Here is a 25,543-nt window from a genome sequence, read left to right as displayed (position 1 = left end):
AAAAAAAAAAAGAGGAAATGAGAGCTTGGTGTGACATCTTGATGCCACATACATTTGGCACTTCCAATACCAATAATTGTACTTTTTTTTATAACAATTTTAAACGTTTCAAATTCTTAATTCCATTAATAAATTGGTATTATTATTATTATTGTTTGGGATGTGCAAGTTTATTTTTCTCCATATGGCTAATTTAAGATTAAGATAGAGACTGATAGAAATTATGATGGCTTTTTTCCCAATTGGTTGAATTTTTGCCAACGGATTAATAGGCGAGTGGTTTAATATAACCAACGTATTAATTTAAGATTTTTTAATAAGATATCTTGAAATTATCTTCTTTTGTTTTATTATTTTTTCTTACGGTTTTGTGTTCTAATTTTCATCTACTCGACATTTTCATGTTTATGGGTTTGACATCGACGTAGGAGAATTCGATGTTTTCATTGTATCACAAATAAATTGAGGACTTATTAGAGAATATCAACCAAATATTATAAGTAAACATATAATACTAATAACAAAATTTTTAAATTTTACTTTTTAATGGTAAAATATTTATTTGTTAATCACATTTTCTTTTTATGAATTTTCCAAAATATTCACATTTTATCAATATTTTTATCGACTTTCTCACAGAATTGATACCTCATTATTTCCATCTGGATCAAAATTTAAAACCTTAGCTTTTAGTTTTTCCTTGATTCGTTCTAAAATAACTTATCCATTTGTTTCTCTCATAGTTTATATTTTCAATATTTCTGGAAATTTTCTCCTCAAGGTTTTGAAAAAGAATATTATGTGCTTAATTCATAGAATATTATGTGCTTAATTCATCATATGTAAGCATTTTGATTTATAGTTATTTCATCCTCATAATATTATTGTTGTCTTTTTCAAAGTAAGGCACGAATTAGAGAGAAAGGTTCATGAATATTGGATTAAACGTTACGAATTGAGTTATCACTAGTGGTCGTCAGTCTAACATCTACTATAGTCATGCTTTCTTTTCTCCTTGGACCACCCTACAATAGCAGTCTACTTCTCTAGTTCACCTCTTCTCTAATAATGGTTGCGTGTTGTAATACAAAATCTTTTGTCCTCCAGAAATAACTCAACTAAAGAAAGATTTATTTTCTTTGAGTCAACCGATATATGAGATGTGAATTTGAACTTTTGATTTTTTGATCGAGAAATTATCCGCGTCTCTCTCATTTCAATGTAAAATCCACCCATGTTTTCTTTTGTCTAAAACGCTACTAATGGCCATTGTTCTTAACATCGATAATCACTAGGGACTATATTTTGTCCAGCATCACAAAGCCTCCATCTTTTATATTCACATATAATAAATGAGCTGGATGGATCCAACTAATTGAAAGGAAGGGAAAAAAAAGCCTAAAGAAATGGAGGAAATTTGAATATTAGAAAACAAGGACATTTTTTTTTAGTAAATCTCATAAGTTTATAGCGTGTGGACCTTATAGGCATTGGCACAAACATGGAAAATATGACAAAAATTAAGAGACAAATGGCTCAGACTTGTTGAAAAATATGACAAAACCACTTCTGACTTCTGACCCTTCTATGCATCCAAAGATCACTTCTTTTTAATTATTATTATTTTTTTGGTATTTTCTTTTAATATTAAAATAAAATGCAAAAGTTGCATTCTATTTTGAGTATTTTAAGATTTAAAACTCAACAAAAAACACCGCAGAAATTTATGGTACTTTTTTATTGGATCAAAATATCTAATCTCAACCATCCGAATATCACATCTTAGAGCCTCATAGAATTTGAGAAAAGAGAGTTTTTGTTAGGTATTTTAGGATAACAAAAATTTGATCCCTAAGGGATTAAAAGTTTTCATCATTAGTCTTTTGAGATTATTTTTTACAGTTGTTTTTAAATGAATTGTTTCTTTTAAGAGCATTTAATTACGTGCTTTATCCCTCATCCTATTTAGAGATTGAAGCGAGAAATGATTTGATGAATTGTTCCGTTGACAAGAGATTTGTTACTTTATTACTCTGACTTCCTCAGGAAAGTTTTGAAATATGCTTAAAAAGTGCCCTTCATTCCTAAATCAGGTCAAACTTAATAAGTTTCAAATTCAATTATTGTCAACATAAACATAGCTCCACATTTGAGGGTCTAACCTTCTTTTCTTTAAGGTTGAAGGTTCAAATACCGACCCACATTCGTTGTTCTGCAAAAATATCCCAACAAAATGAGTTACATAACTTTTTGATCAGTGATTTAAACAACAAGGATAGAATACTGAACTTAAGAAGAACTAAAACAAAGCTTTCTAAACTTTATGAAGCCAAATTATATTTGAACTCAATAAAATATATATCGAAGACTATGATAAAGAAAATTAGATGAATTGAAAGAGAGGTTGAAATTTAAAAGTTTTAGCCATAGAGGGGGGTCCCTACGGGTTAAAGGAGAAATTAAAGCACTCAACTACACGCCTTAAATGTTCTGAGACAGTAAAAAAAACTGACCACAATGCTTCTCTTAAACTACACAACTCATAGACTTCCACATTAAAGGTGAAGCAAATAACAAAGTGGTTCTGACATAACCATTTTAATGGCCTTTTTTTTCATACTTTTTCTTCCCATTTCATCTTTTCATTATTTATATTCTTCCCTCTCTTTTTTGTTAAAGGACTCTCTTTTGGTGAAAAAAAGACTTCTTCTTTTTGGTGAGGAGGGGAATCTTAATCTTGTATCATTAAGAACTGAAACGTTTTGACTACTAGCTCATCAGATAGAGAAAGAGGAAGAAAGAAGATAGAGTTGAACAAATATTGAAGAAAATTTAAATGGGTGATTGTAGTGAGACTGATTTAAGAGAAAAATCTAACCTTTTAATGGGGGAAAAAAACAAGGGTTTAATGAACAAGTTCATTGTTAATCTAACTAGAAGCTTATAAATTCATCATCTGCTCATAATGCAATCCAGCAGGAAGCGATCAACTTTAGAGTCAATTGTAGTTTCACCACTCCAATGATCTTCCCTAAGTGGTTTCAATGAAAAAAGCTATAATTCACACAAGCTTCAAAAAGGAGGGTGAGAGAATATAACCATCCTGAAGAACTAGGTAGAAATCAAGAAGATAACAAGTTTGTCATGAAAATTGAGTATTGTATTCCATGCATTAAAAGAACACAGGAATCAAGAGGGGTGGTATCTAAATGTGAATCCATATTTTTTGTCCCCCGGCATATTTACCTCAGTAAGAATCTGCTATCTTCTTTCCCTAGTAACTTCATTATCGACCTTCCTACTCGGACAATTTCGAGATATATGCCCTTTCTTGCCACAATCAAAGCAGAGTAAAGGCATGTTATCCACTTGCCTTTCCTTTCTCTTGAACTGTGGGCTTGTGAGCTTTGGGTCTCTCATCTTTGAAATGCGATCCGGGGCAGGATGTCGGTCTACTGGATTAGAAGACGCTCCTGAGAGATGTGAGTTTTGTTGTGTTCGTAGTTCTTCTTCAATCCTCAATCGATCCATCAACTTCCAAAGGGGAAGAGGCTCCTCTTGCATTAACTTCATCCACACATTCTTCCAAGAAGAAGGAAGCTTTGACATAATGACACTAACGTGAAAATCCTCGTCAATCCGCATTCCAGCAGCTACAATGGAATCAGAAATGCTATTAAGTTCTTGAACTTGTTCTAATATTGACTTCTCCTCGGCCAACCTGAATTCCACATATTTTTCTACTTGAGTTCTCTTGGTGCCAAATCCTTCAAAAAGATAAAGCAATTTTAGCTCCTCCCAGAGTTCTCGGGCACTCATTGTTCTCTTTGTGTATTGATGAAAAAGACTATCGGAGAGGGAGTTCAGAATGTTGTGGCGACACATGTGGTCATCATTCATCCATTTCTGTTCAGCGGCCATGGACTGAGCAGCATTTCCAGAGCTTGATCCTGGCCCAAGAACAGCACTAGGGCATGAATCAAAAAGTACATAAGCAATCTTTAAGTGCTGCAGGAGAAACTCCATCTGACGTGCCCATACGTGGTAGTTTTTTCCATCAAACCGAATAATTTCAAAAGGAAATTTTGGAGGAGTAACTTCAGTTGTGGAATCTGAGACAGCATCAATTTTTTCAGCATCATGTCGAAATCTACATGATATAAGTAATAGTCAGATATTTCAACTATATACCTATTGTCATGTAATTTGAATCCTCCAACAAGGCAACTCAATAAGTGGAAATATCAAGACAAAATTCTATTTGGGATCTACATTTGGACACTAGCACCTGAAAACCTAGTATGGAACTTTAAAGTTTTCTTGTCAATGAAATAAATTTGATGATCTGTTAGTAGCAGGTTCAAGAACAGTACTGCCAAAGAATATCAACATGGTTTCTCACCTTAATCTTTTTTTCATCTGCAAAATAGCTTCCTCTATAGCAGGAATACTACTCCTAAGGGCCGCCCATTGTTCAGTCAGCAAGCTGATTCCTAGCAACAAAAATTCAGTACGGAAAAAATCAATACAAATATTCATCATTAAAATGAAAAAAGGTGGGGCGTATAGGACTACGAATGGGGTTGGTAGTTTGGACCCATGAGAAGAAACTCCCAACAGGTCAAAATCAAAATTGATATCAGCTGGAGTCATACGAAATTGTGGTTAATTAATCTAGATTTACATAGTTAAGAGTTAAAGATGCAAGCAAGGCACTCTCAACCCACCCCCTATGCATGAGTAAAAGGTGAACAAAGAAAAAGGGAACGTAAACGAGATTAACGGAACTCACATGGTAAGAGAGAATCGAGTTCCCAGAAATTTTCCAATATATCACCTCAGCCAAATGTGTTAGGGTGTGTCAGGGCAAAATAAGAAGATTCACCATAAGATGAAAGGAAGAGACCAATGCATAATGCCCACCTTTAGCACTAGGAAGTTGTTTTCCACCTTTTTCATAATACTGCCTAATCGATACCAAAGTTCTCCCTCTAAAATCATGAATTGTCACATTCCTGTTTTCAGATAACTGAAATAAACCAAAAAACTTTAGCTGTCAAACGACGAAATTGCAAATAGAATCAAGGGGGATCATGTAGCACATTGGGTAAAATCTGCAATTGATAATTTTAACAACCCAACCGTTGTGTGTGAGTGTGTGAGAGAGAGAGAGAGAGAGGACGTAGTGCTTAAATATTACAATAATCGTTTCTTTAATTACATATAGGTGTTGTTCGGATGATCGTTTCTTTAAATATTACAATCACAAATATAGGTGAGCCTACAATTTACATCATAGTGCAGAAATGCCAGAGAAGGCATACAGAATTTCATGAACAAAGAACAGGACAACCAATATTATATAATGTCATAGTGCAGATTATGAACAAAGAATTTAAAACAATCTAGCAATAGAAACATAGATAATTTTCAATTTACTTAGGTAGAAATAACCAGCTTTGGAAGCATTCTAGAACAGAACAGACCAACCAATATTGTATAATGTCATAGTGCAGATTTAAACTAAGCCAACTAGCTCCATTGAACTGAAGTTAAATTAGTAAGTTCACCAGATATATGCACAATTCCAAATTATCACCTTTCAAATTCACATGTTTTTTTTCTTTCTCAGGAATCATAATATAGGGCATTGCCTTTACCTTGCAAATCAGACGGGCACCATCATCGTTGATCTCCTTCTTGGGGATTATCTCCTGCACCACCGCTTTAGCGTGGTCAGGAGCACTAGGGCCAGTCCCTTCCTCCTTGCCCTTGTCCTCGTGCTCCACGATAGAAAGTAAAAATTTATCGACCACGTTCCTCACCACCCGCTTGCATTCCATTCCGGAGAGATCGATTCCGAGCCGTTCTGCGGCCGCGGCTCGAACTTTGAACTCCGTCATCTCTTCCATGTTCGATTTCTGCAATACGTCAATCACCGTTTCCTCGATTCTCCGCCGGGTCTCAGGGTCCATCTTTCTTGACAATAAAGCGAAAATACTGCAGAATCAGTCTCGGAAACAAAGAAAAGAAGTTAAAAGGGAAATGGAAACTGTTGCAGCCGTTCCTCCGTTGGGCACGGTTCGTTGGAGAAATGTAAACGGCCGCCTCCGCTCGGAACTGTTGTAATTTGTTGCAGAAAGAACTCCATTGGCTGCGGTTTGCATCGGCGGAGTTGGAGACCCGAAAAGGAAAAATGAAAGGAAATAAAAAAGAAAAATTAGGTTCCACCGAGATTTGAACTCGGGTTACTGGATTCAGAGTCCAATGTCCTGACCACTAGACCATGGAACCATTCATTGTTATTGAAGCAAGTAAAATATTATTTAATGTATTGATTCTGGATTTCCAATTTTTCAAATGCGTCAATTAATATTATCAATTGTTTTGATAAATTAGTATGAATCATTAAAATAATTGGTATGTATATTATATATAGAGAGGGGAAGAAAGCAATATTTTACGTGATATACTTATTTAATATTGTATTTGATACTTGTTATTCAACTTTGAGTTTGTTAGGCATTGTTAGAATTTTAATATTTTCTTTCTTCTTTTTGTGTTTTAATTGGCAAAATTATTTTTTAGGTTTACATATCCTTTCATCAAAATAATTTAATTTATATACTTTCAAAAGGTATCTATTTTTTAAAATATTTTTACTTCTGTGCTTTTAAAACGTCTTCGTGATCGTTCAATTACCTATGTTGTGTTGAAGGGATATCTTAGATGTCATTAGTTTGATAAACATTAAAATAAAAATAAAAATTTAAGTGACATATTATATATGCGACTTTCTCACACCATAAAAAGACAAACATATAATTTTTTTTCCAGAGATGTTTGCTATGGTAACTTGGTTCAGGAATTATGGTCAACAATTGCAAAGTACATTGATTAGAGTTTAATGATTACTTCATCCCATACAAATCCATTTAACTTTTCAATATCCTTGCAAAAAGTTAATCATATCATCATGTTGAATCCATTTTGAATTTGATTATTTTGAAGACAAAAATGCTGCATTCTCGAGTTACAAGAGAATCAGGAATTAAAACTTTTCTCTCCTTTTTTCGGTTCCCCTTTCTTCGATGGGGATTATTCTCATCTTCCCTCATGGTATTACTTCATTATTGATCACCCAATAGTATTTAAACTTACAAGGTGATCCTTGTTAAATACGATGAATTGGGACAACATAAAAATTCTATTATGAAAAGAGAGAGTTCGTATTAAATAGGGATTATTTAAATAGGCTGTTCTTTATTACTAATTTTCCACAATCCATATAATAAAGATTTTCAAACCATGCCCGTTTCATTTCTGTCAATATCCAAAATTGCATCTCACACCAATCAACTAACAAACCAACCCCATTCCACGATCTTTGCCTCTTGAAACCATCCAACCACCACACCCAAAGATCATTTCCTCACAAGTCACACCCATTTAGAAGAAGGATTCAAATTCAAACTCAAACTCAAGAACATCAAATCCCATCTCATGGATTTCATCGCTTTTGCTCTCGCCACTCTCACCACAGTACTTCTCAGACTCCTCTGCCTGAGATTCTTCCAAACACCCCCAATCAAGCTTCCTCCGGGCCCCCGCGGGTGGCCGATCGTCGGAAACCTCCTCCAACTAACCCACCTCCCCCACCGCGACATGTCGGAACTATGCAAAAAGTACGGCCCATTGGTGTACCTGAAGCTCGGCAGCGTCGACGCCATCACCACCGACGATCCCGACACCATCCGCGAGATCCTCCTCCAGCAGGACGACGTGTTCGCCTCCCGCCCAAGGACGCTCGCCGCCGTGCACCTCGCGTACGGCTGCGGCGACGTGGCCCTCGCCCCCTTCGGCCCCAACTGGAAGCGGATGCGGCGGATCTGCATGGAGCATCTCCTGACCACGAAGCGGCTGGAATCGTTCGCGGGCCACCGGGCGGAGGAGGCCCGAGATCTGGCCCGAGACGTCTGGGCCCGGGCCCGCGGGGGAAGGCCCATAAACCTGAGGGAGGTGCTGGGGGGGTTCTCGATGAACAATGTGACGAGGATGCTGGTGGGGAAGCAGTACTTCGGGGGTGGCTGTGGTGGGCGGAGCGAGGCGGTGGAGTTTATGCACATAACGCATGAGCTGTTTAGGCTTTTGGGGGTGATTTATTTGGGGGATTATTTGCCATTTTGGAGGTGGGTGGATCCGCATGGGTGTGAGCGGAAGATGAGGGAAGTGGAGAAGCAAGTGGATGATTTTCATACCAAGATTATTGAAGAGCATAGGAGGAGAATTGGGCATGGGGGAGATATGGATTTTGTTGATGTTTTGTTGTCGTTGCCTGGTGAAGATGGGAAGGAACATATGGATGATGTGGAGATCAAAGCACTTATTCAAGTAATCTCTTTGCAAAAACTTCCCTTCCCTTCATCCTTTAAGAAGGTGTTCGTTTGATGAAAATGATTTTCCATTTTTTCAAAATTAAGGAGTAGATACAAACAACACTACTAATCCCTATTTGGAACTTGAGGTGACTTGAAATTCATTTCTGTAGTTTGAATTTGAAATCCCTTTTTGTCTCAAAATAATCCATTCAAAATAAGTTGATTTTTAATTGAAAGTTGACCATATTATAACTGAAAAATACTTCCCTCCTCAGCAATAGAGAAGATAAAGAAATGAAAAATATAATTTCTTTAAAATAAAATGAGTTTTCGTGGGAGGACATTTCTCCTAGTTGTTGAGGAGACAAATATTTTCTTTACAATTTTATGGTTGAAATCCTTGAAAAAATTTATAAAAAAAAAAATTTATATGATATGCAGGCTAGTTAGAGATGGAGACAGCGCTATAGTCATGTATCAACATGATGTAAAGAATGAGACGAGATAAAAAGATAAGAAAGATGAAATAAAAATAGAGGAAAGAAAATTGAGAAGGAGATGAGATAGGAAGAGAAAAAAGAAAATAGAGAAGAAGGTAAGGATTTTATTTTTGAAAATAATATATAATTATAAAGACGAATACTTTCTTTTTCATTTCTGAAATCCTCAAAACCAAAAAAAAAATAATTATTTTTTACTTATTTGAAATCCATAAAAATTAGTTTCGGTACCGATTTATAGAAATTTGAAATCATTTTATTCTAATTCAAGTGATTGATGAACGCATGATTCAGGACATGATTGCAGCAGCAACAGACACATCAGCAGTGACAAACGAGTGGGCAATGACAGAAGTAATCAAACACCCACGAGTCTTGGGCAAGGTCCAAGAAGAGCTGGACAAAATCGTGGGTCACGACCGGTTAGTCTCAGAGTCGGATCTAGCCCATCTCAACTACTTACGATGCGTGGTCCGGGAGACCTTCCGGATGCACCCAGCCGGGCCGTTCCTAATCCCCCACGAGTCGCTGCGCGACACCACGATCCACGGCTACCACGTCCCTGCAAAGACCAGGATCTTCATCAACACGCATGGGCTGGGACGCAATGCCAAGGTTTGGGACAACGTGGAGGAGTTCAGGCCGGAGAGGCACTGGAGTAGCAGAGTGGAGATTAGCCATGGAGGCGATTTTAAGATACTGCCGTTCAGCGCCGGCAAGAGGAAGTGCCCTGGCGCGCCGCTGGGGGTGACTTTGGTGCTCATGGGGCTGGCCCAGTTGTTCCATTGCTTCGATTGGGCTCCGCCGGAAGGAGTGGAGCTGCGAGATATTGATACCAATGAGGTCTATGGGATGACCATGCCCAAGGCCCATCCTCTGGTGGCCGTTGCTACACCACGCTTGGCCCCTCACTTGTATCAATAATCTATTTGAAATACCATCGTTTTTCTTGCTGCGGTAAAATTATCCTTACAATGGTTAATAATGAAAATATGTCGCAGATAAATTATCCTTCAAATTTTCACGAATGGAGTTTGTGGGTCGAACCACCCAAACATATTAGACCCAAGCTGATTCATCTTAACCAACTTAATGAGAGTCTATTTATAAATAAGACAATAGACTTGTGACGTTAGTTACATTTTATACTCCTGCTTTTACTATTTTTCAACTAAACTCTTTACTGGCTTAGACATCAAAGTTTGTTGGACTTAGTACTATTTGTGTCCAAATGTTCATCGGCTAGATATGTTTATTGGGCTCTTTGTATTAACGAGCGGGAATTTCATTATTGCTTCAAGATAAGCCCCTATCAAAGTTCACTATGAATCTTTGAGTAGCCATCATGAGCTCAATCCTTAGGATTACTCATTTCTATTTATCCATAGGGGGTTTGATATTGGATAAAGCAAATTTTGGATCCGGAGCTACCAACATCTACGTAAACAAAACAAATAAAATCAAGCATTTGAGGAAAATCAAAGTAAGAATGAGGAATTTAAACCTTGACTTTTGTAATAGATGTATAATCTGTTTTTCGATTTATTTTACCACAATAACATGTGAGAGTGAAGATTCAGTAAGTGCAAAATCGAAAAATGCTAAATCAATAGGTTTAGTTCAATAAGAATAGTGATATTGACATATATATATATTTGTGACAAAATATTATTATATATTTGCCCACTTTTGAAAGTCAGAAGGGGAAAAAAAAAAGAACGGGGAAAGCGAAAAACCTGTTGAATTTCAGAAGGCTGACGAATGAAAAAATTTCCAAAAGCGGGTAGTTTGGAACTATGGAGCATATTCCATAAGAAGGAGCGGAGCGCCCACAGTTTGGCGCCTGATTCATCACACAAGAGTCAGACCAGGTTCTGTTATCGGCATGTCCCACGTTGATTCTCCCACTCTCAATTTCGTTAGCGTAGAGGAAGAGATTCCTGATGCGACGCAAGTTTCGAATGAACCATGATTCTTCCTTCACTAATCCAGACGCCGGATTTCGCCTCTCCATTTCCAATTGAATAACACCACTCCCTCTCTTCTGTTCTGTTGCGTCATCTACATCGCACCCCATTACTCGATTCGATGTCATCTCCGCCCGAGGACTCGTCGGGCGCTCTCCGCTGCAAGCGTAACGACGGTGCGCGGTGGCGCTGCAGGGAATTTGCGTCGCCGGGGAAGTCGTACTGTGAGAAGCACTTGATCCAACTGATGAAGCAAAGTCTGCATAGGGTGCGGAAAGGAGGGAAAGGCTGCTGTTCCGGCGAGGCCACTGCTGCCGGCGGGAGTTCTCACCGTGACGTACATGCGTCGGTTAGAGTTATGAAGGAGACGACGACGAGGAAGGAGGTGAAAGATGGGGGATGTGGATCGCACGAGGTAGCGAGTGAAGATGAGCTCGGGCGGAATGGAATTCTGGTGAGAAAGCACAAGAGGCAGCTGTCTACTTATGATGGAGAGGAATTTCCTTGTAAAGATGTTACTAGCGTGAGAGATTCTGGAAAATCTGAGTTCAGTTCTTTCGAATTGAGTCACGGAAAGAATAACTTCCGGAAGGAAAAGGCCAATTCTGCGGAAAGGCAAAGCAAGTCCGCTAAGCACAAGAGAAATCATGTTTTAGCGAATGGAAAACTGGTGGAGGTGGTAAATTCAATGCTCGAGTTTAATTTCTCCTTTTATTTTTAAATGTCGCCCCCCATGAACATTTGTTAAGAATGTTCGCTCCTTGTGTGGAAGTCGGTGGTAAGATATTTTTCTATTCAGTTTTCTGAGGAAAAATATTACTCCATAGTATGGTAATTAGTGAATGAATTTTGTTGACTTCCGTAAGAGTTTGACTAAGCTGAGTTGCGAAAGGATGTTGCTGATTTGTTTTGAACGAAGGGATTTTATAGCAGCCCGTGGGAAAGGATTAGACTTCAAAGAAGCTAGAGATGGCAAATATAGATATTAGTCGATTCCTACTGTAATTTGGATCGAGGAATTGGGAATGAGCGAGTGTTTAAGTCCTCTCTCTAGTCTCTCCCCATGAAGAACATGGCCTCTATTTGTTTAATGCATTTCATCTTATCAGATTTTCTTTAAAAAAAATTACATTTTTCTGGAAGATGTAATGACGATGAGAATAAGGACGTTATTGGGTCTGGCAGGCTGGAAAAAGTGCCGTAAGGTTAAAAAGGATCTCTGAAGTTTCTAAAGTTGGTCACGGAAATGGAGTTCCAGATATAAACATACGTGTGGGTATAACTTTTGGTTAGCTAAACCTTGATAGTAATATCACGTGAGATGCTTTTACTGTTTAAACATCTTACTTTTTTTATCCTTCCAGGAATTTTAGGCATCGTGTTAAACCTGACTGAAACGACATTAAGATGGTTTTCAAATAATGGCATATGGTCTATATAGCCACAAATCATACAAAAACACAATTCAGGTGAAATCTAAGGATAATGGTTTTAATTGATACGTAACTGTAAGTCTGCAAGCCATTTGCTGAGTGGTGATCTAATGGTTACATAGCATGCAGTGCACTTCAGAGTGCTTTGAGTCTTCATGTAATTTTTTGGAGAGTCTCAGGAAACAATGGCCTATAAAGTAAAAATTTCAGATACGAGTCCCTATATTTTGGTTCTCTACGAATCATAGGAGTTGTAATTAACACAAGTTTTTTATACTTGTATGAATCGGGAGGCATTTATAACTCTCCAGTAGGGATGTTTTATCTTTATACTTTGTTTTAATGTCTTCTCTTATTTATTGCTTCTTATATTTTTGCTCACTCCTTTTCTAGTTGGTATCTTTGAACAATTTTGTTCATTTTCATTTATCAATGAAAAGTTCGTATCTTGTTCAAATAATAATAATAATAATAATAATAATAATAATAATAACAACAACAACAACACGAGTTCTGTTATATTCTTTGATGTGGTTTTGCTAGGAAATTATTTTGCTTTTATATATGGTGAATTATTATTTGGATAAAAACGACCAGTTATTTGAGGGTAACATCAAAACTCTTTTCTTGTATACAATGTACTTATATCATTCCTACATATAAATGCATGAATCTGCGCACAAACATATCCCATGATAATTGGAGGACCTTTCATGTTCAGGGTACGCCAAATAAAAAGGATGGTGGGAGTTTGATGTGTCATCAGTGTCAGCGAAATGATAAAAGTGGGGTTGTCTTCTGTTTAAAATGCCATAGAAAACGGTTTTGCTATAAGTGTATTGAACGATGGTAAGAAGACTGATTACTTTTTAGCTTGTATTTTCTGCAGTTAGCATGTGTCAAACTAAATTTCAGGGTTGCTTGATTTTAGCCATTGTTTGTATATGATTTTATCGAGGATGTCAAGAAAAAACTCTTCAAAATGGTTTGAAATGAAACAGGTACCCTGATAGAACAAGGGAGGATGTTGAGAATGCATGCCCATTTTGCCGTGGTCACTGTAATTGCAAGGCTTGCTTAAGAGAGTTTGTAGAGGTGAAAATTTCATTTACCCAGTGCCCTCATTTTCCAGTTTCCAGTAACTTGAAGTTGGGTAATCCTGCGGTTATTTTATGCTATTGTCTTGTTTTTCTTGACAGGTTGTTCCCAAAGAATTGGATGCAAGTGTAAAAGTAGAGCGATTAAAATTCTTGCTATATAAGGTTCTGCCCGTTCTCAGGCATATTCAAAGGGAACAGAGTTCTGAACTGGAGATTGAAGGCAATATACAGGGTATGTTGTTTTAAAGAATCTGGTTTCAAGAGAATGAACTTAATTTCTGGGCATTGTTATTAAACGATCATTATAATTTTTTGTGAGTTCCAGGTGCTCAATTGACAGAAGTGGATGTAAGAAGAATTAAACTGGATAATACAGAGCGCATGTATTGGTATGTTTTCAGACTTTTTCTTTTAATTGTTATTTTGCTTTATTACTGCGACCACATGAATCTAAATATTATTGAATAGTATTCACTGAATTTCTACTTATCTAAGACTCCTTGGTTTTAACCTAGTCGTAATGGGATCAAACCCCTTGTCAACCTCGTTCGGTTCAGTGATTGAAGTGTCGAACTGAATGGACAGATGATTGGTGGAGTTTTAGTATAAAAAGAAAAAATTCTACTTACGAACAACCTGTAGTTCATTTACAAGGATGACACGAGTGATTGTGAGTGTCTTATGGTTGTGTTGTAATCACTTGGACTGAGAAGTTCCATATAATTGTTTCTTCACTCTTGTTTAGTTGGAATAGTGGGATGTAATCCCCTATCATGGGCCCACTTTTGTAATTTCATTCATCAATGAACATGTTTCTTACGCCAAAAAAGAGAAGTCCCATAAAATTGCCTCGATCATGGTGTTTGAGACCGTGTCATTTTACAATCTCAATTATTCTGGTGTCTTGATCCTTGTCAATCCCCTTCTTCACCCTTTTTAAAGGAACACTGGAGAAGAAGGTAAGATAAAAAAAAAAAATAAAAATGAAATGACTTGCATTGACATAGTGAAATCTTTTATTGAATGAATTTGTAGAGCTGGTGTTTACTTATAAACAATTTATTATCAACAGTATATATGTGAGCTCTGGTTTAGTGTTTATTTGTTCTATCTCACTAACACATGCACACATAAATCATAAATGAGATGCAGCATTTTTTGAGAATGCATCCATACAGACTAGAGAATGCAGAATCTCTCTCTCCCTGAAAAATATGTTTCTATATGACAGCGACAATTGCAACACTTCGATCTTTAATTTTTACAGAAGCTGCTTCAACCCAAACTGTTCTTTCGATCTATGTCTTAGCTGCTGTAAAGAGCTAAGGGAAAGTTTCCATCCTAAAGGTAGTGAAATTAATATTTGTCGCACAATTTTTAGAAATAAATTGTCTAGTTAACAGCATCATGAGTGACATCAATCTGCTGGCAGGAAGAGAGTGTCAGTTAACATCCACATATAAGAATGGCATGTCGTCAAGTTTCCAGGGTTGGAGTGCCAATCCTGATGGTAGTATACCATGTCCTCCAAAACAAAGTGGGGGTTGCGGGATTGCAAATTTGGAGTTGAGACGTACCTTTAAAGCTGATTGGACTACGAAGTTGATAGAAGGAGCAGAGGGGCTTACAAGTGATTACAAAGTACCTGATAGTTGTTCTTCTGAAGTCTGTCCGTCATGCTATCTTAACAGTAATGAAGTCAGACAAGCAGCTTTCAGGGAAAATAGTCACGATAACTTCTTATACTCTCCAAATGCTACTGATATAATGGATGATGCCGTTGATCATTTTCAATTTCACTGGATGAAGGGTGAACCAGTTATTGTCAGAAATGTTCTTGACAAAACATCTGGTCTTAGTTGGGAACCTATGGTTATGTGCAGAGCTTTTAGACAAACAGGTGCAAATGTCAAGTTCAAAGAGGAAACACGCAGGGTGAAGGCCATTGATTGCTTTGACTTGTGTGAGGTTAGTTATCAAATTGCATTCAAGTTATAATAGTGAACCGCAAGTGCGAATAATTTTATTATATCCTCCAAGTCTTAGTAGTACATGTTGACCTGTCATTATTTGTAGGTTGAGATCAATATCCACCAGTTTTTTGTGGGTTACTTGGAAGGCCGTATGTACAGAAATGGATGGCCAGAGATGTTGAAACTGAAGGATTGGCCTTCATCAACTTCATTTGAGGAGCGTTTGCCTAGGCATTGTGCTGAGTTTATTGCAGCACTTCCTTACAGCGAATATACCCACCCAAAATATGGTCTTCTGAATCTTGCTACCAAACTTCCAGAAGGCTCACTAAAGCCTGATATGGGACCCAAAACTTATATTGCGTATGGATTCCAGGAGGAGCTCAGCAGAGGTGACTCTGTAACAAAGCTTCACTGTGATATGTCTGATGCGGTAATACTTTAGTCCTTCCATTGAAGTTGTATCTTTTTCCTGCCTTCATTTATGCATTTTTCTGCTTATTCTGCTGATAAGGCACACACACACACACACAAGGAAATAAACTCATTTTGTGCATCATGAGTGGAACAGGTGGATTTAGAAGCTGGTAGCTTCTTGTTTTATTTCATCTTGTACCCTTCATGAAATTAGTTTATTTTTTAAAAATATATATTAAGTATATTGGCGATCTATGGAGTACTAGAAACACAGCACTGAATTTTCAGTTTATCAAGTTGCAAGGATAGAGCATTGGGTAGTAATCCTTTATAAATAGTGTACTTCCTTTGAACTCTTCTTCACGTGTACTTTAATCTGCTGAACTTCTGATATGTAATTAATTGGTGGGTGATTGTTGACTAATAATTGCACAAACATGAGATGTTAGGCTGCCATTCAGATTTTATATTTCAATTATTTAATCTGGTTATATATATTTGGCTAAATTACAAGAACCTTACCATCTATTTCAAAAATACCCCTATCATTTCCAAAGTTTCAATACAACCTTTCACAAATGTTTCAAAATACCCTTTAGGCAAATATCTGTTAATATTTTGAATGGAAAGTTGACACGGTAGAATTTGAAACGACATGACAATTAGCGCTGCAATTAACGTCCAAATTTTGTCATAAAATATTCTTTCTCCCTTGTAAGGAGAGTTTGCTCCAATTTCACCCTAATCTCCTTTTAAAAACAATAGCTTCTTCCAAATTTCCTATCTTTTCCTACGCTTCTATCTTAATTGCCACGTCGTTTTAGATTGTACCATGTCAACTTTCCTTTCAAAATATTAATGGATGTAAGCTTAAAGGGTATTTTTGAAACGTTTATAAAAAGTCAATGGTAGTATTAAAACTTTTGAAACGATATGAGTATTTTTTAACCAAAGGGCAAAGTTCAGGGGTATTTTTTGTAATTTAGTCTATATTTTTTTTCTGCATGAGAAAAATATCACCCTGTTTCTCCGAACAAGTCATTCTCTCCAGTTATGATAATGTTTGTTATTGCAACTAATCTATTTGCATAGCATTGCTTATCATATCAACAATTTTGTAAAGGTAAATGTACTGACTCATACAAGTAAAGTTAATATTAAGCCCTGGCAAACCAAAATCATTGAAAAGAGGCAAAAACAGTTTGCTGCTGAAGATCTTTCTCAACTATATGGTGGAATAGATGGACTTAAGGCTTCTAAGAAAGAAATTCTTGGGTGCACATCAAGTCAGCAATGTGGTCAATCTTCAGACGATACAACTAAAATCTTTAATGAAAATTGTGATTCAGAAAAAGCCTCAGGGTGCAATGAAGATAATAACCTAAGATCAAAAGGTTCAATTATGGATAGGGCAGATAGTCATTTAGAAAATGACGAAAAAATGGAGGTTGCTATGGGTGGAGCTGTTTGGGACATTTTCCGTAGGCAGGATGTTCCCAAGATAGCCAAGTACTTAGAAAAGCACCAGAAGGAATTTCGTCATATGAAGAATAAACCTGTAAATTCTGTAAGTACTCGCTCTGCTTAGTGTTAGCTTCATAAAATTATCTGTTCAGGAGATCGATTGCATTCATGTTTGTGCTTTCTACAGCTTGTTCATCCAATTCATGATCAGACTATTTTCTTCAATGCAAAACACAAGAAGCAGCTGAAGGAGGAGTTTGGTAATTGTTCTCTCCTCATCTCACTGCTTTGCGAAGTTGCGGGTACTTAAATATTGGCTTGAATAGTTATTATAGTTTCTATCACTTTATGTAGGTGTTGAACCCTGGACATTTGAACAGTTCATTGGCGAGGCAGTTTTCATTCCAGCAGGATGCCCTCATCAAGTGCGAAATAGACAAGTACTGACTAGCTACCATCTGATTCTAAACAATATTTTGTAGTGCTATAATTTTGCTTGGACGACTAATATATATTTTGGACATTAATTATTATGCATAAAATTTATATGCTCTGTGATGCCTTAATTTATGGATTCTGTTTGGTAGAAAACATGGAGATTTTCTTGAATTAGGGTAGAAGGGGATGTGTAGCAAAAAAGTGATGCTGTATATTGTCACTTATGTATTTGACATGATTCTCATATTTTTGGTTTTCTATTAATTATTTCTTCAACTTTTATTTAATTTTCAACTTTTATTTAATTTTTACATGTTTCAACTACTTCAGTCATGCATAAAAGTGGCTATGGACTTTGTGTCCCCGGAAAATGTGGAAGAATGCTTTCAGTTAACAGAGGAGTTCCGTCTGCTCCCAAAAAACCATAGAGCTAAGGAAGACAAATTGGAGGTGCCTTTATTTTTCACCATTTAATTTCCTGGTTTTGATAACTTGATCGTATCTTTACCTTTGAGGGGCTTTGTGTTTGATTTGTTGCTGTATATTTGAGTGATACTCCAATTAGGAGATTGCACTTGAATAAGTTCTTGTTTGGTTATCAGTGAAGGAGCCATATAAGGCCAGCACCACCTACTTTGTGATTTTTCGAGAGATGCATGGATGGATGGATAATTGGCTCAAAGGGAATGATTTATTGAGATAATGCATCTGCAACTTTAACCCAACCCTGGCTGAAATTTGATTTCAAAATGGTGCCCTAATATAATTGGGCAAGCCATAATCGTACTCAAGATTGATAAGGTGTGGTTCTAGCAAATATTTAAAGGCACCCTGATCAATTTGGAGGATGAAATGGCGATGAAGGAATTAATGACAACATTTTTTAGTAGCTAACACCATGGCCATAAGCTTCTGCCTTCTATTCCTAGATATACTTGTAGGAAATCAAACGGTAAAATTATGGATACTAATTTAGGAGTATTTTCTTGTATATATATTAGATCTTTCATATTAGCTCAGAATCTTAGATTAATTGCTGATAAAATTGTGAGTTGTGCAAGAATGAATAAGTACATTACAGCTACCATATTTTTCTTTCATCTCACCTTTAATTTTAATTATATGAGCTTTATTGCATTCTCGGCAAGACTCGTCCTGCTGGGATGGTCGCTTGGTGGTCGGACAAACTCTAAAAAATTATATGAGCTTTATTGACACGGACCTCTACATTTAGGGAGAGCTACAGAATCTAATTGACGACTTCCAATTGTGCTTCTCTCATTAGTTGTGACTTGTGCCTACCTTGTCATTTTCTTCTTTCTCCCCATAGCACATGGTCTTGGGCATATTGACACTCTGGAATTCAATCAATGCTCAGAGGTTGGGGCCTCTGTCTGGGGATCTTATATGTTCAATGAGTTTCTGGCGAGATAGCAGTTCTGGAAAATTCAAGTTTAACATAGCACACTTTAGAATCCATTTTGGTGCCATAATAGGCTGCTGATACACTTGATAATGGGCTTTTCTGTTATGTTTTTCGATATTTGCATGCAAGTATTTAGTTCCCAATCATATGCACGATAAAATAATCCATCCCGTGTTTCTTTCTTTTGGAGGTCGAACGTCAAAGTTATTCTAAGAAATAACTTGGCCCTTGAATTGGATTCGTACTTTGCTTTAAGTCTACTTTAGTGAGCAGGAGTCGGTTTGATTCTTTATGAATCCACATATTATCATGATGAGAAATGAGATAGAGAAAAGAAGTGGATGTATCAATGCACTTTATATAGGTTGAAATTGAGATGTACAGAAAAATGGCTTATTCACAACTAGTTCTTACTTTGGAATTTAAGTAATTGATAGTCATATGCTTCTTTAGTTATTTGCATTTTCTCCATTGGCAGCTTAAAAAGATGACACTTTATGCTGCAAGTTCAGCTATTAGAGAGATCAGGGAATTGCTGTTAAAGCTTGACTGAGGTTTGTTTCATTCTCGATGATGTTTGTAATTTTGATTCTTGAACTGTGATTGGTTATGATGATTTAGAAGTCTCAATCCCATTGATCTCTTGCTTAGCTTAATGGGTTACTTAGTTAATGTTCTTTATCTTCGTCTTTGATTCCATCTACATGGTACCAGAGCAAGAGCAACATCCTGTGGGTCCCTGGGCTTCTGGTTCAATCATGGCCAAATAGCCAACTAAAGTCTTGGTCTTGGAATAAGCTGCGGAAGTTCTTCAATTCAAATATCTTTTTGTGTAACGTGGGGACCTATAGGCGCTTCAATCCGCCCTGTTACGAGCTATAAACTCAGTTGCCAAGATTTCTTGCACTCTTGGTAGCTGTTATGATGTTTATATATGCAAAGGTGAGGACAACTACATTTATGGAACTTTGAAGCCAGCTAACTCTTATTCAAGCTAGAAGTTGTGGAAGGCTGAAAATAGCATGCTAATGTTTAAGCTAATGAATTCTATGACTGCTGACATTGGCAAAAATTTTCTTCTTTATTAGACAATAAAAGAAATGTGGATGCTGACAAAGAGACCTTCTCTAACTTAAAGAACACCTCCGGATCATTTGAAGTAGAATGGAGCCTTCATGATTTAAGGCAAGGGAATACTGTGGGAGCTTTCTACAGTCTTTTTAACTGCTGTGGTAACAACTTGATATTTGTGTGAATACTGAACGGGAATGCTCAAATGATAATGGAAGGTACAAAAAAATAATTGGGAAAAAAAGTCTTCAATTTTTTTCTTGGCCTAATAGAAACCTAGATGAGGTTTGGTAGAGCCAAGGGAACGGGCTTGGCATAATCAGCGGGGAAAGAAGACCCTGTTGAGCTTGACTCTAGTCCGACTTTGTGAAATGACTTGAGAGGTGTAGGATAAGTGGGAGCCGAAAGGCGAAAGTGAAATACCACTACTTTTAACGTTATTTTACGAGATCTCAGCTGGGAATCCTCTACCCAACACTAGAGAAGTATTGGCTGAAGTTAGCAGAGACGAATGGAAGAAAACTAATGTTGGGGACTTCCTCAGCTTTGGTAACCATGGATGACTCAGCTTAGTTTCTTGAACCTCTTTTCAATGTGAAACTAAAAAACTGCCACAGAAAGGGGAAATATGGTGTGCATATTACAACTTTTCAAGAAAACCAGCCACAGTAAGGAAATGTGTTGAGAAATCGATGGCAAACCAACCGATTGGAAACCAGCTGGGGTCCTCAAGATTGAAAAATTAGCGCACATCAGATAGCACTTACTCCAGCAGAAGAAATAGTATGACAGACATCAAGAGCAACTTGTTCACTAAAGGGTTGATGGATTTACCTCAAAAACTCATTGGACAAGCTGCTGCTTTGGTCCAACCTTCTCAGAAAGTTTCAACTACCACTACTACCTCATTCTGCAGAAAGGTAGCCTTCTCAACGCTCTCAGTAATAGAACTGAATATGGAAATTCGTCAATGAGCTCTAGTGGGCCAATCATATGTTGTTTTTTAAATAATTAAAAATGGTTAAATTACAAATTTGGCCCCTATAGTTTGGATGTAGTTCTATTTGATCCCTATGTTTTTTAAAATTTTAATTTGGTCTATATAGTTTGGTCTTAGTTTCAATTTGGTTCTTATGGGTTTAAAAGTTTCAATTTTGTCCCTACGGTTCAGTCATACCTCACAAATCGTCTATATTATTACCAATGTATCATATTAAATATGTGACATATTTATTTACGTGGTAAGGGATTGATGTTTTTCAGTTGTGTTGGTCGATTGTATTAACGTTTAGGGTTGAGTAAGAAACAGGAAAAAATAAGTGGGTTTTCGAGTGCATAAAACAGATTAGGGATGATGTGTGAGATTTAACTAAATCACAAAGACCAAATTGAAACTTTTCAGGGATGATGTGTGAGATTTAACTAGATCACAAAGACCAAATTGAAACTTTTAAATCATAGGGACCAAATTGAAACTTTTGAAACCATAGGCACCAACCCAAACCTAATTTAACCGTAAAAAATTTATTCAGAGATTATGATTGTGTCATGTGTGAATAGCTGATTGCTCCTTACCTAAGCAGTTGGGGTAGGATCTATTTCTCTATTTATTGAGTTAGTTCTTAATAATATTTTGAGCTGTATTACATTATCCATTAGAAAGTTTACTGAAATGAAGAAGCATGTTTTTTAGTTTTACTCACATACCTCTGAATTTCAGGATTTGAGTTCGGGGAAGAAGGTTGGCAGTGTTAAGGAGTGGTCAGGTCCCTACATTCCTATACTAACAATCGTACAAGGTTATACAATGATGGACCTATTGGCTTCTCTATTCCTAGTATTATTAATCATGGAGGGTTACGTTTCCACATTGTCATTTTGATCAACCAAATTTTTTATACTTGAAAAAGCTTTAACCTTTAATTATTTAATAAAGATCCTTTTTGTTCATAATGCAAAGTATGTCAATTGTCTGAGTATCTTTAATCCTCCTATCCTCGTGAATTTGAAATCTCTTATCCCTTGTCTATGGTACAAAGTGATGTTTGAGAGCTTCTAGGATAATAAACATTATCAGAGGTAGGTAGTTTGTGACTATCCCATTCTTGAAGTTGCTAGGATGCTTATGTTTACTTGTACTGTTCCTAAAATGCCCTCATTAGTCAAGTGTATTGAATGACGAGTTATCACCAAGCATTTTTCATAAATCAACGAAAGTTTCTTGAGAAAATTCCTGAGTCTCTTGAATCCATGGGCTTGGGTTCATGTTCACGTCACGAAATATGCTCGTTAAAGCTGCTTACCACCCAACTTGTTTATCATTGAATAGTTTTCTAAAATTAAGCTGCCAAGATTGGAGTGTCTAGTTAAAAACTGTCGCCATAGACATAAAGAAGGGTTAAGAATTATAGTTTATTACTTTGCGAGTAAATGGTTTACATTTTATATTTTTTCTAGTAGTTTGTTTGTTACGATGAGTTGTGAATCCTAGTGACTTCAAAACATATTACATGATTAAATTACGTTATGCTTCTTGCAGCACTTGGATTCGTAGACTGGTAGTGGCTTGGAAGAACTTGAAGATGAAAACTTCTTAGTTACTCTTACACAGATGTGAAGTGATCGGACCATGTTCTAAAACCATTTTTGTGTGACGTCATTGGGCGATGGAAAGGTTTGATGGAAAATCTTGGTGGCTTCTCTTCTAAAATAGCATCTGAATCCATGCAGGATAGGTTCAATTTGCTTCTTGTAGGATAGTTTCTGTAATATATACGTTGAAGCAATCGATAGTATTCCTCTACATTTTACTATGAAATTTAGACTTAAGTATATGCAAGATTTGATAAGAAACACGACCTAAGGAAATAAGATGCAAGGATAATAGTGAATAATCTATAAAATAAATGAATTAGAAGTGTAGTTAGAAAAGAAGCCCTCTTTTGGCTTAAAAGATTGCATAGGAAATCTGAAGCTTTTCAAACTAAGATACATGGGAGATGGAGTAGTGATGTACATGTTTTGTTTAGCAGGACTGAATATGCTGATCTTGTTCACAAATAGAAAATGAGGTTTTATTGACCATAGGTTAGGAAGTCAGTGAGAGTGAGCTGCCATCAGGGCGGAGCAATAGGATAGCAGATATGAGCCTACTTTTCATTCTCCTTGATCTTTAAAATGTTTAGTTCTGCTCATATTGTATTTAGATTTTATAGTTTTATTTGTACCCCTATGAGTATGACCATATTGGAATGTAATTCCAACCTTCAATTTCAGCACAAAGGAGTTTTATGAGGTATGGACTGAAACCCTTCTGTACTTGATCTTGCAATTAAATGCTTCTTTCTTGTTTAGGGTAGTAAATATGGGAATATTTGTTGAATAGCTTAGGTTTACCTCTTGTCCATAGTGAACTCTGCCAATAAATGTTTCTAGCCTGAATCATGGCTTCTTCTTCTTATAGATTAGAACTAGTAGTCCTTTACTGGGAGCTAGAGCTACACATGTAATGTAAATAGTTGAACTTTTGTTCTATTATCAAGACATTCTTTCTGGCAAATATTATATTTATATCTTGTTTTTAGTTCAACCATACATACGTAGGGTGGAGATTTGAACTTCTGACTTTTTGGTCGATGATATATGTCTTAACTATTAATTGGTCTATGTTCAGGTTGTCTTTTGGTTCATGCTCAATTATTTCCTTCACATGATCTTTCTTGGTTTCACTTTTTTTTTCCCTTAATGCCTTGCCTAGCATAGCACGGTATATATATGTTTTAATCAGTTGAGGTATGTTTAAATTGGTCATTAACTAACAATTAGAATCATTTTTTCAAAAATATATCGATAATAGGTTTGTAGGCTGTTGCTTAAGTGCAAAAAAAGTTCAATATTACAAGTTTATCATTATTAATATCAGTAGATCTTCTCTAACTCAACCTTAGAAACCTTTCACAAGTCTCCTATCTTGCAAAAAGGTCCCCCGACCCCCAAAGTACTTTTTTTTTTCCTTTCCTGTTGGAATTTCCCATTAGATTATGTAATTAAAAAAAACACTTGGCAACCTAACATCTTGTGAAATAAAGAGCAAAAATAAAAATTTAATGAAGTCATAATTGGCCCCACTAAGATGTGCATGTGAACTTTGACCCAATATTGCAATCATCTTATTCTACTCTCTGAATTAGCTGTGATCCCAAGATTAGAGAAGAAAATTCGTCAATTAGCAGCTCAACTTTTCTTTTAATTTTCATTATTTTATTGATCTGTCGTCTAAACTAGGATTAAACGATATTTAACAAGTATACTTCCAAATTTCATTGCCTTGTGATATCTTAATTAAAATTATATGAACAGCCCACTTTGTATTTAAAGTGATAAAGGGCCATAGAGGGAAGTTTTGTTGTAATTTTATAGATGAGAAGATTTAGAAGAAAAAAAAAAGTAAAGTATTTTCTGGGAATTTAGTGTGCAGGTTGTGTTGGATGTATTTATGAGAATTGAGAGGATAGAGAAATGTTTTAATACATGAAGACAACGCCAAGGATGGCGTGAATCCATCTGCTGCAATTTGAGCTTTATATCGAATGAATTAAGTCATGGGTATCTTAGGGTTTCCCAAACTCATATTATATTAGATGACCTTTTGAGTAAGGTTTCTAGGTCATCTGTTGTTATAGAACCCGTTTGGTAATTTCTTTATTCCTTGTTTCTCATTTTTAATAAATAAAAATAGAATTGTATTCGTTGATTGTTTCTTGTTCTTGTTTTTTTAATTGAAAAAAAATAGAAACATGTTTGATAGCTATCTCTTGTATGTTTCCAAAATTGAAATATATATAAAAAAAAAAAGTAAAGTTTATGAATTAAAAATTAAAAATTTTATATTATATTTACTTTTTAATATTTATTAAGCATTTTATAAGTCAATAATGATTAAAAAAAAGGAAAAATACATTTTTGGTCAGTTTGGGTAGGTGTCAATTTGGTTATTCAAATTTCAAAATGAACACTTTTGGTCCTTGAGATTTGAGGTAGGTGTCAATTTGGTCCTTAAAGTTTTAAAATAAACACTTTTGGTCCCTAAAATTTGAAAAGTTGTTCTAAACGGTCCTTCAGTATTATTTGACCATTAGTTGACTTAGCGAAAAAATGACTTGGTAATTAACAAGTGACTGGTTAGGGACCAAATTGAAAAGCAAATTAAAAAATTTCAATCACCAATTAATTACCAAAAATCTCAAACTGACACCTACTCCAAATCTCATGAACTAAAAGTGTTCATTTTGAAACTTCAGGAACTAAATTGACACCTACCCCAAACCTGACTAAAAATATATTTTTCTCAAAAAGAAATATTTTATTTATGTTTTT

At 36.1% G+C, this 25,543-nt stretch overlaps 3 protein-coding genes and 1 non-coding gene across 7 annotated transcripts; 2 read left to right on the top strand and 2 right to left on the bottom strand.

The window, feature by feature from the left end:
• Nucleotides 1-2,061: 2,061 nt before the first annotated feature.
• Nucleotides 2,062-6,206, bottom strand: LOC148211159 (zinc knuckle (CCHC-type) family protein). Of its 2 annotated transcripts, XM_088123694.1 has the most exons (5): nt 5,661-6,206; nt 4,924-5,029; nt 4,403-4,493; nt 3,247-4,150; nt 2,062-2,212 (listed from the first exon to the last, which is right to left on the bottom strand). In XM_088123694.1, the coding sequence occupies exons 1-4, from the start codon at nt 5,973-5,975 to the stop codon at nt 3,262-3,264; spliced, it is 1,401 nt and encodes a 466-aa protein (XP_087979820.1). In that variant the 5' UTR covers nt 5,976-6,206; the 3' UTR covers nt 2,062-2,212; nt 3,247-3,261. The 2 variants fall into 2 exon arrangements, with proteins under 2 accessions (XP_087979820.1, XP_087979819.1); XM_088123693.1 differs by lacking the exon at nt 2,062-2,212 and having other exon boundaries at nt 3,072-4,150.
• Nucleotides 6,207-6,222: 16 nt separating this feature from the next.
• On the bottom strand, nt 6,223-6,294 carry TRNAQ-CUG (transfer RNA glutamine (anticodon CUG)). Its single transcript has one exon. It is a non-coding gene; the product is annotated as a tRNA-Gln (tRNA).
• Nucleotides 6,295-7,238: 944 nt separating this feature from the next.
• On the top strand, nt 7,239-9,947 carry CYP703A2 (cytochrome P450, family 703, subfamily A, polypeptide 2). The gene is made up of 2 exons (XM_022291572.2): nt 7,239-8,391; nt 9,173-9,947. Exons 1-2 carry the CDS (start codon nt 7,504-7,506, stop codon nt 9,800-9,802), a joined length of 1,518 nt encoding a protein of 505 aa, XP_022147264.1. The 5' UTR covers nt 7,239-7,503; the 3' UTR covers nt 9,803-9,947.
• A 129-nt stretch (nt 9,948-10,076) lies between these two features.
• On the top strand, nt 10,077-23,756 carry LOC111016257 (Transcription factor jumonji (jmjC) domain-containing protein). 3 transcript variants are annotated; one of them, XM_022291570.2, is made up of 17 exons: nt 10,077-11,521; nt 13,000-13,127; nt 13,280-13,373; nt 13,478-13,610; nt 13,704-13,767; nt 14,610-14,725; nt 14,811-15,346; nt 15,455-15,784; nt 16,892-17,335; nt 17,420-17,492; nt 17,587-17,672; nt 18,001-18,120; nt 19,575-19,650; nt 19,811-20,038; nt 20,185-21,087; nt 21,888-21,966; nt 22,707-23,756. In XM_022291570.2, the coding sequence occupies exons 1-13, from the start codon at nt 10,967-10,969 to the stop codon at nt 19,647-19,649; spliced, it is 2,754 nt and encodes a 917-aa protein (XP_022147262.1). In that variant the 5' UTR covers nt 10,077-10,966; the 3' UTR covers nt 19,650; nt 19,811-20,038; nt 20,185-21,087; nt 21,888-21,966; nt 22,707-23,756. The 3 variants fall into 3 exon arrangements, with proteins under 3 accessions (XP_022147262.1, XP_087979818.1, XP_022147261.1); XM_088123692.1 differs by having other exon boundaries at nt 10,077-11,524; nt 16,931-17,335; XM_022291569.2 differs by having other exon boundaries at nt 10,077-11,524.
• Nucleotides 23,757-25,543: the final 1,787 nt, after the last annotated feature.

The sequence above is a fragment of the Momordica charantia genome (assembly GCF_013281855.1).
Source record: "Momordica charantia cultivar OHB3-1 chromosome 5 unlocalized genomic scaffold, Mcharantia_2.0 BLBB01000005.1, whole genome shotgun sequence".
Classification (NCBI taxonomy): Eukaryota; Viridiplantae; Streptophyta; class Magnoliopsida; order Cucurbitales; family Cucurbitaceae; genus Momordica; species Momordica charantia.
Note: the sequence above shows the minus strand (reverse complement) of the source record. Positions and strands in the feature narration are given on the sequence as shown.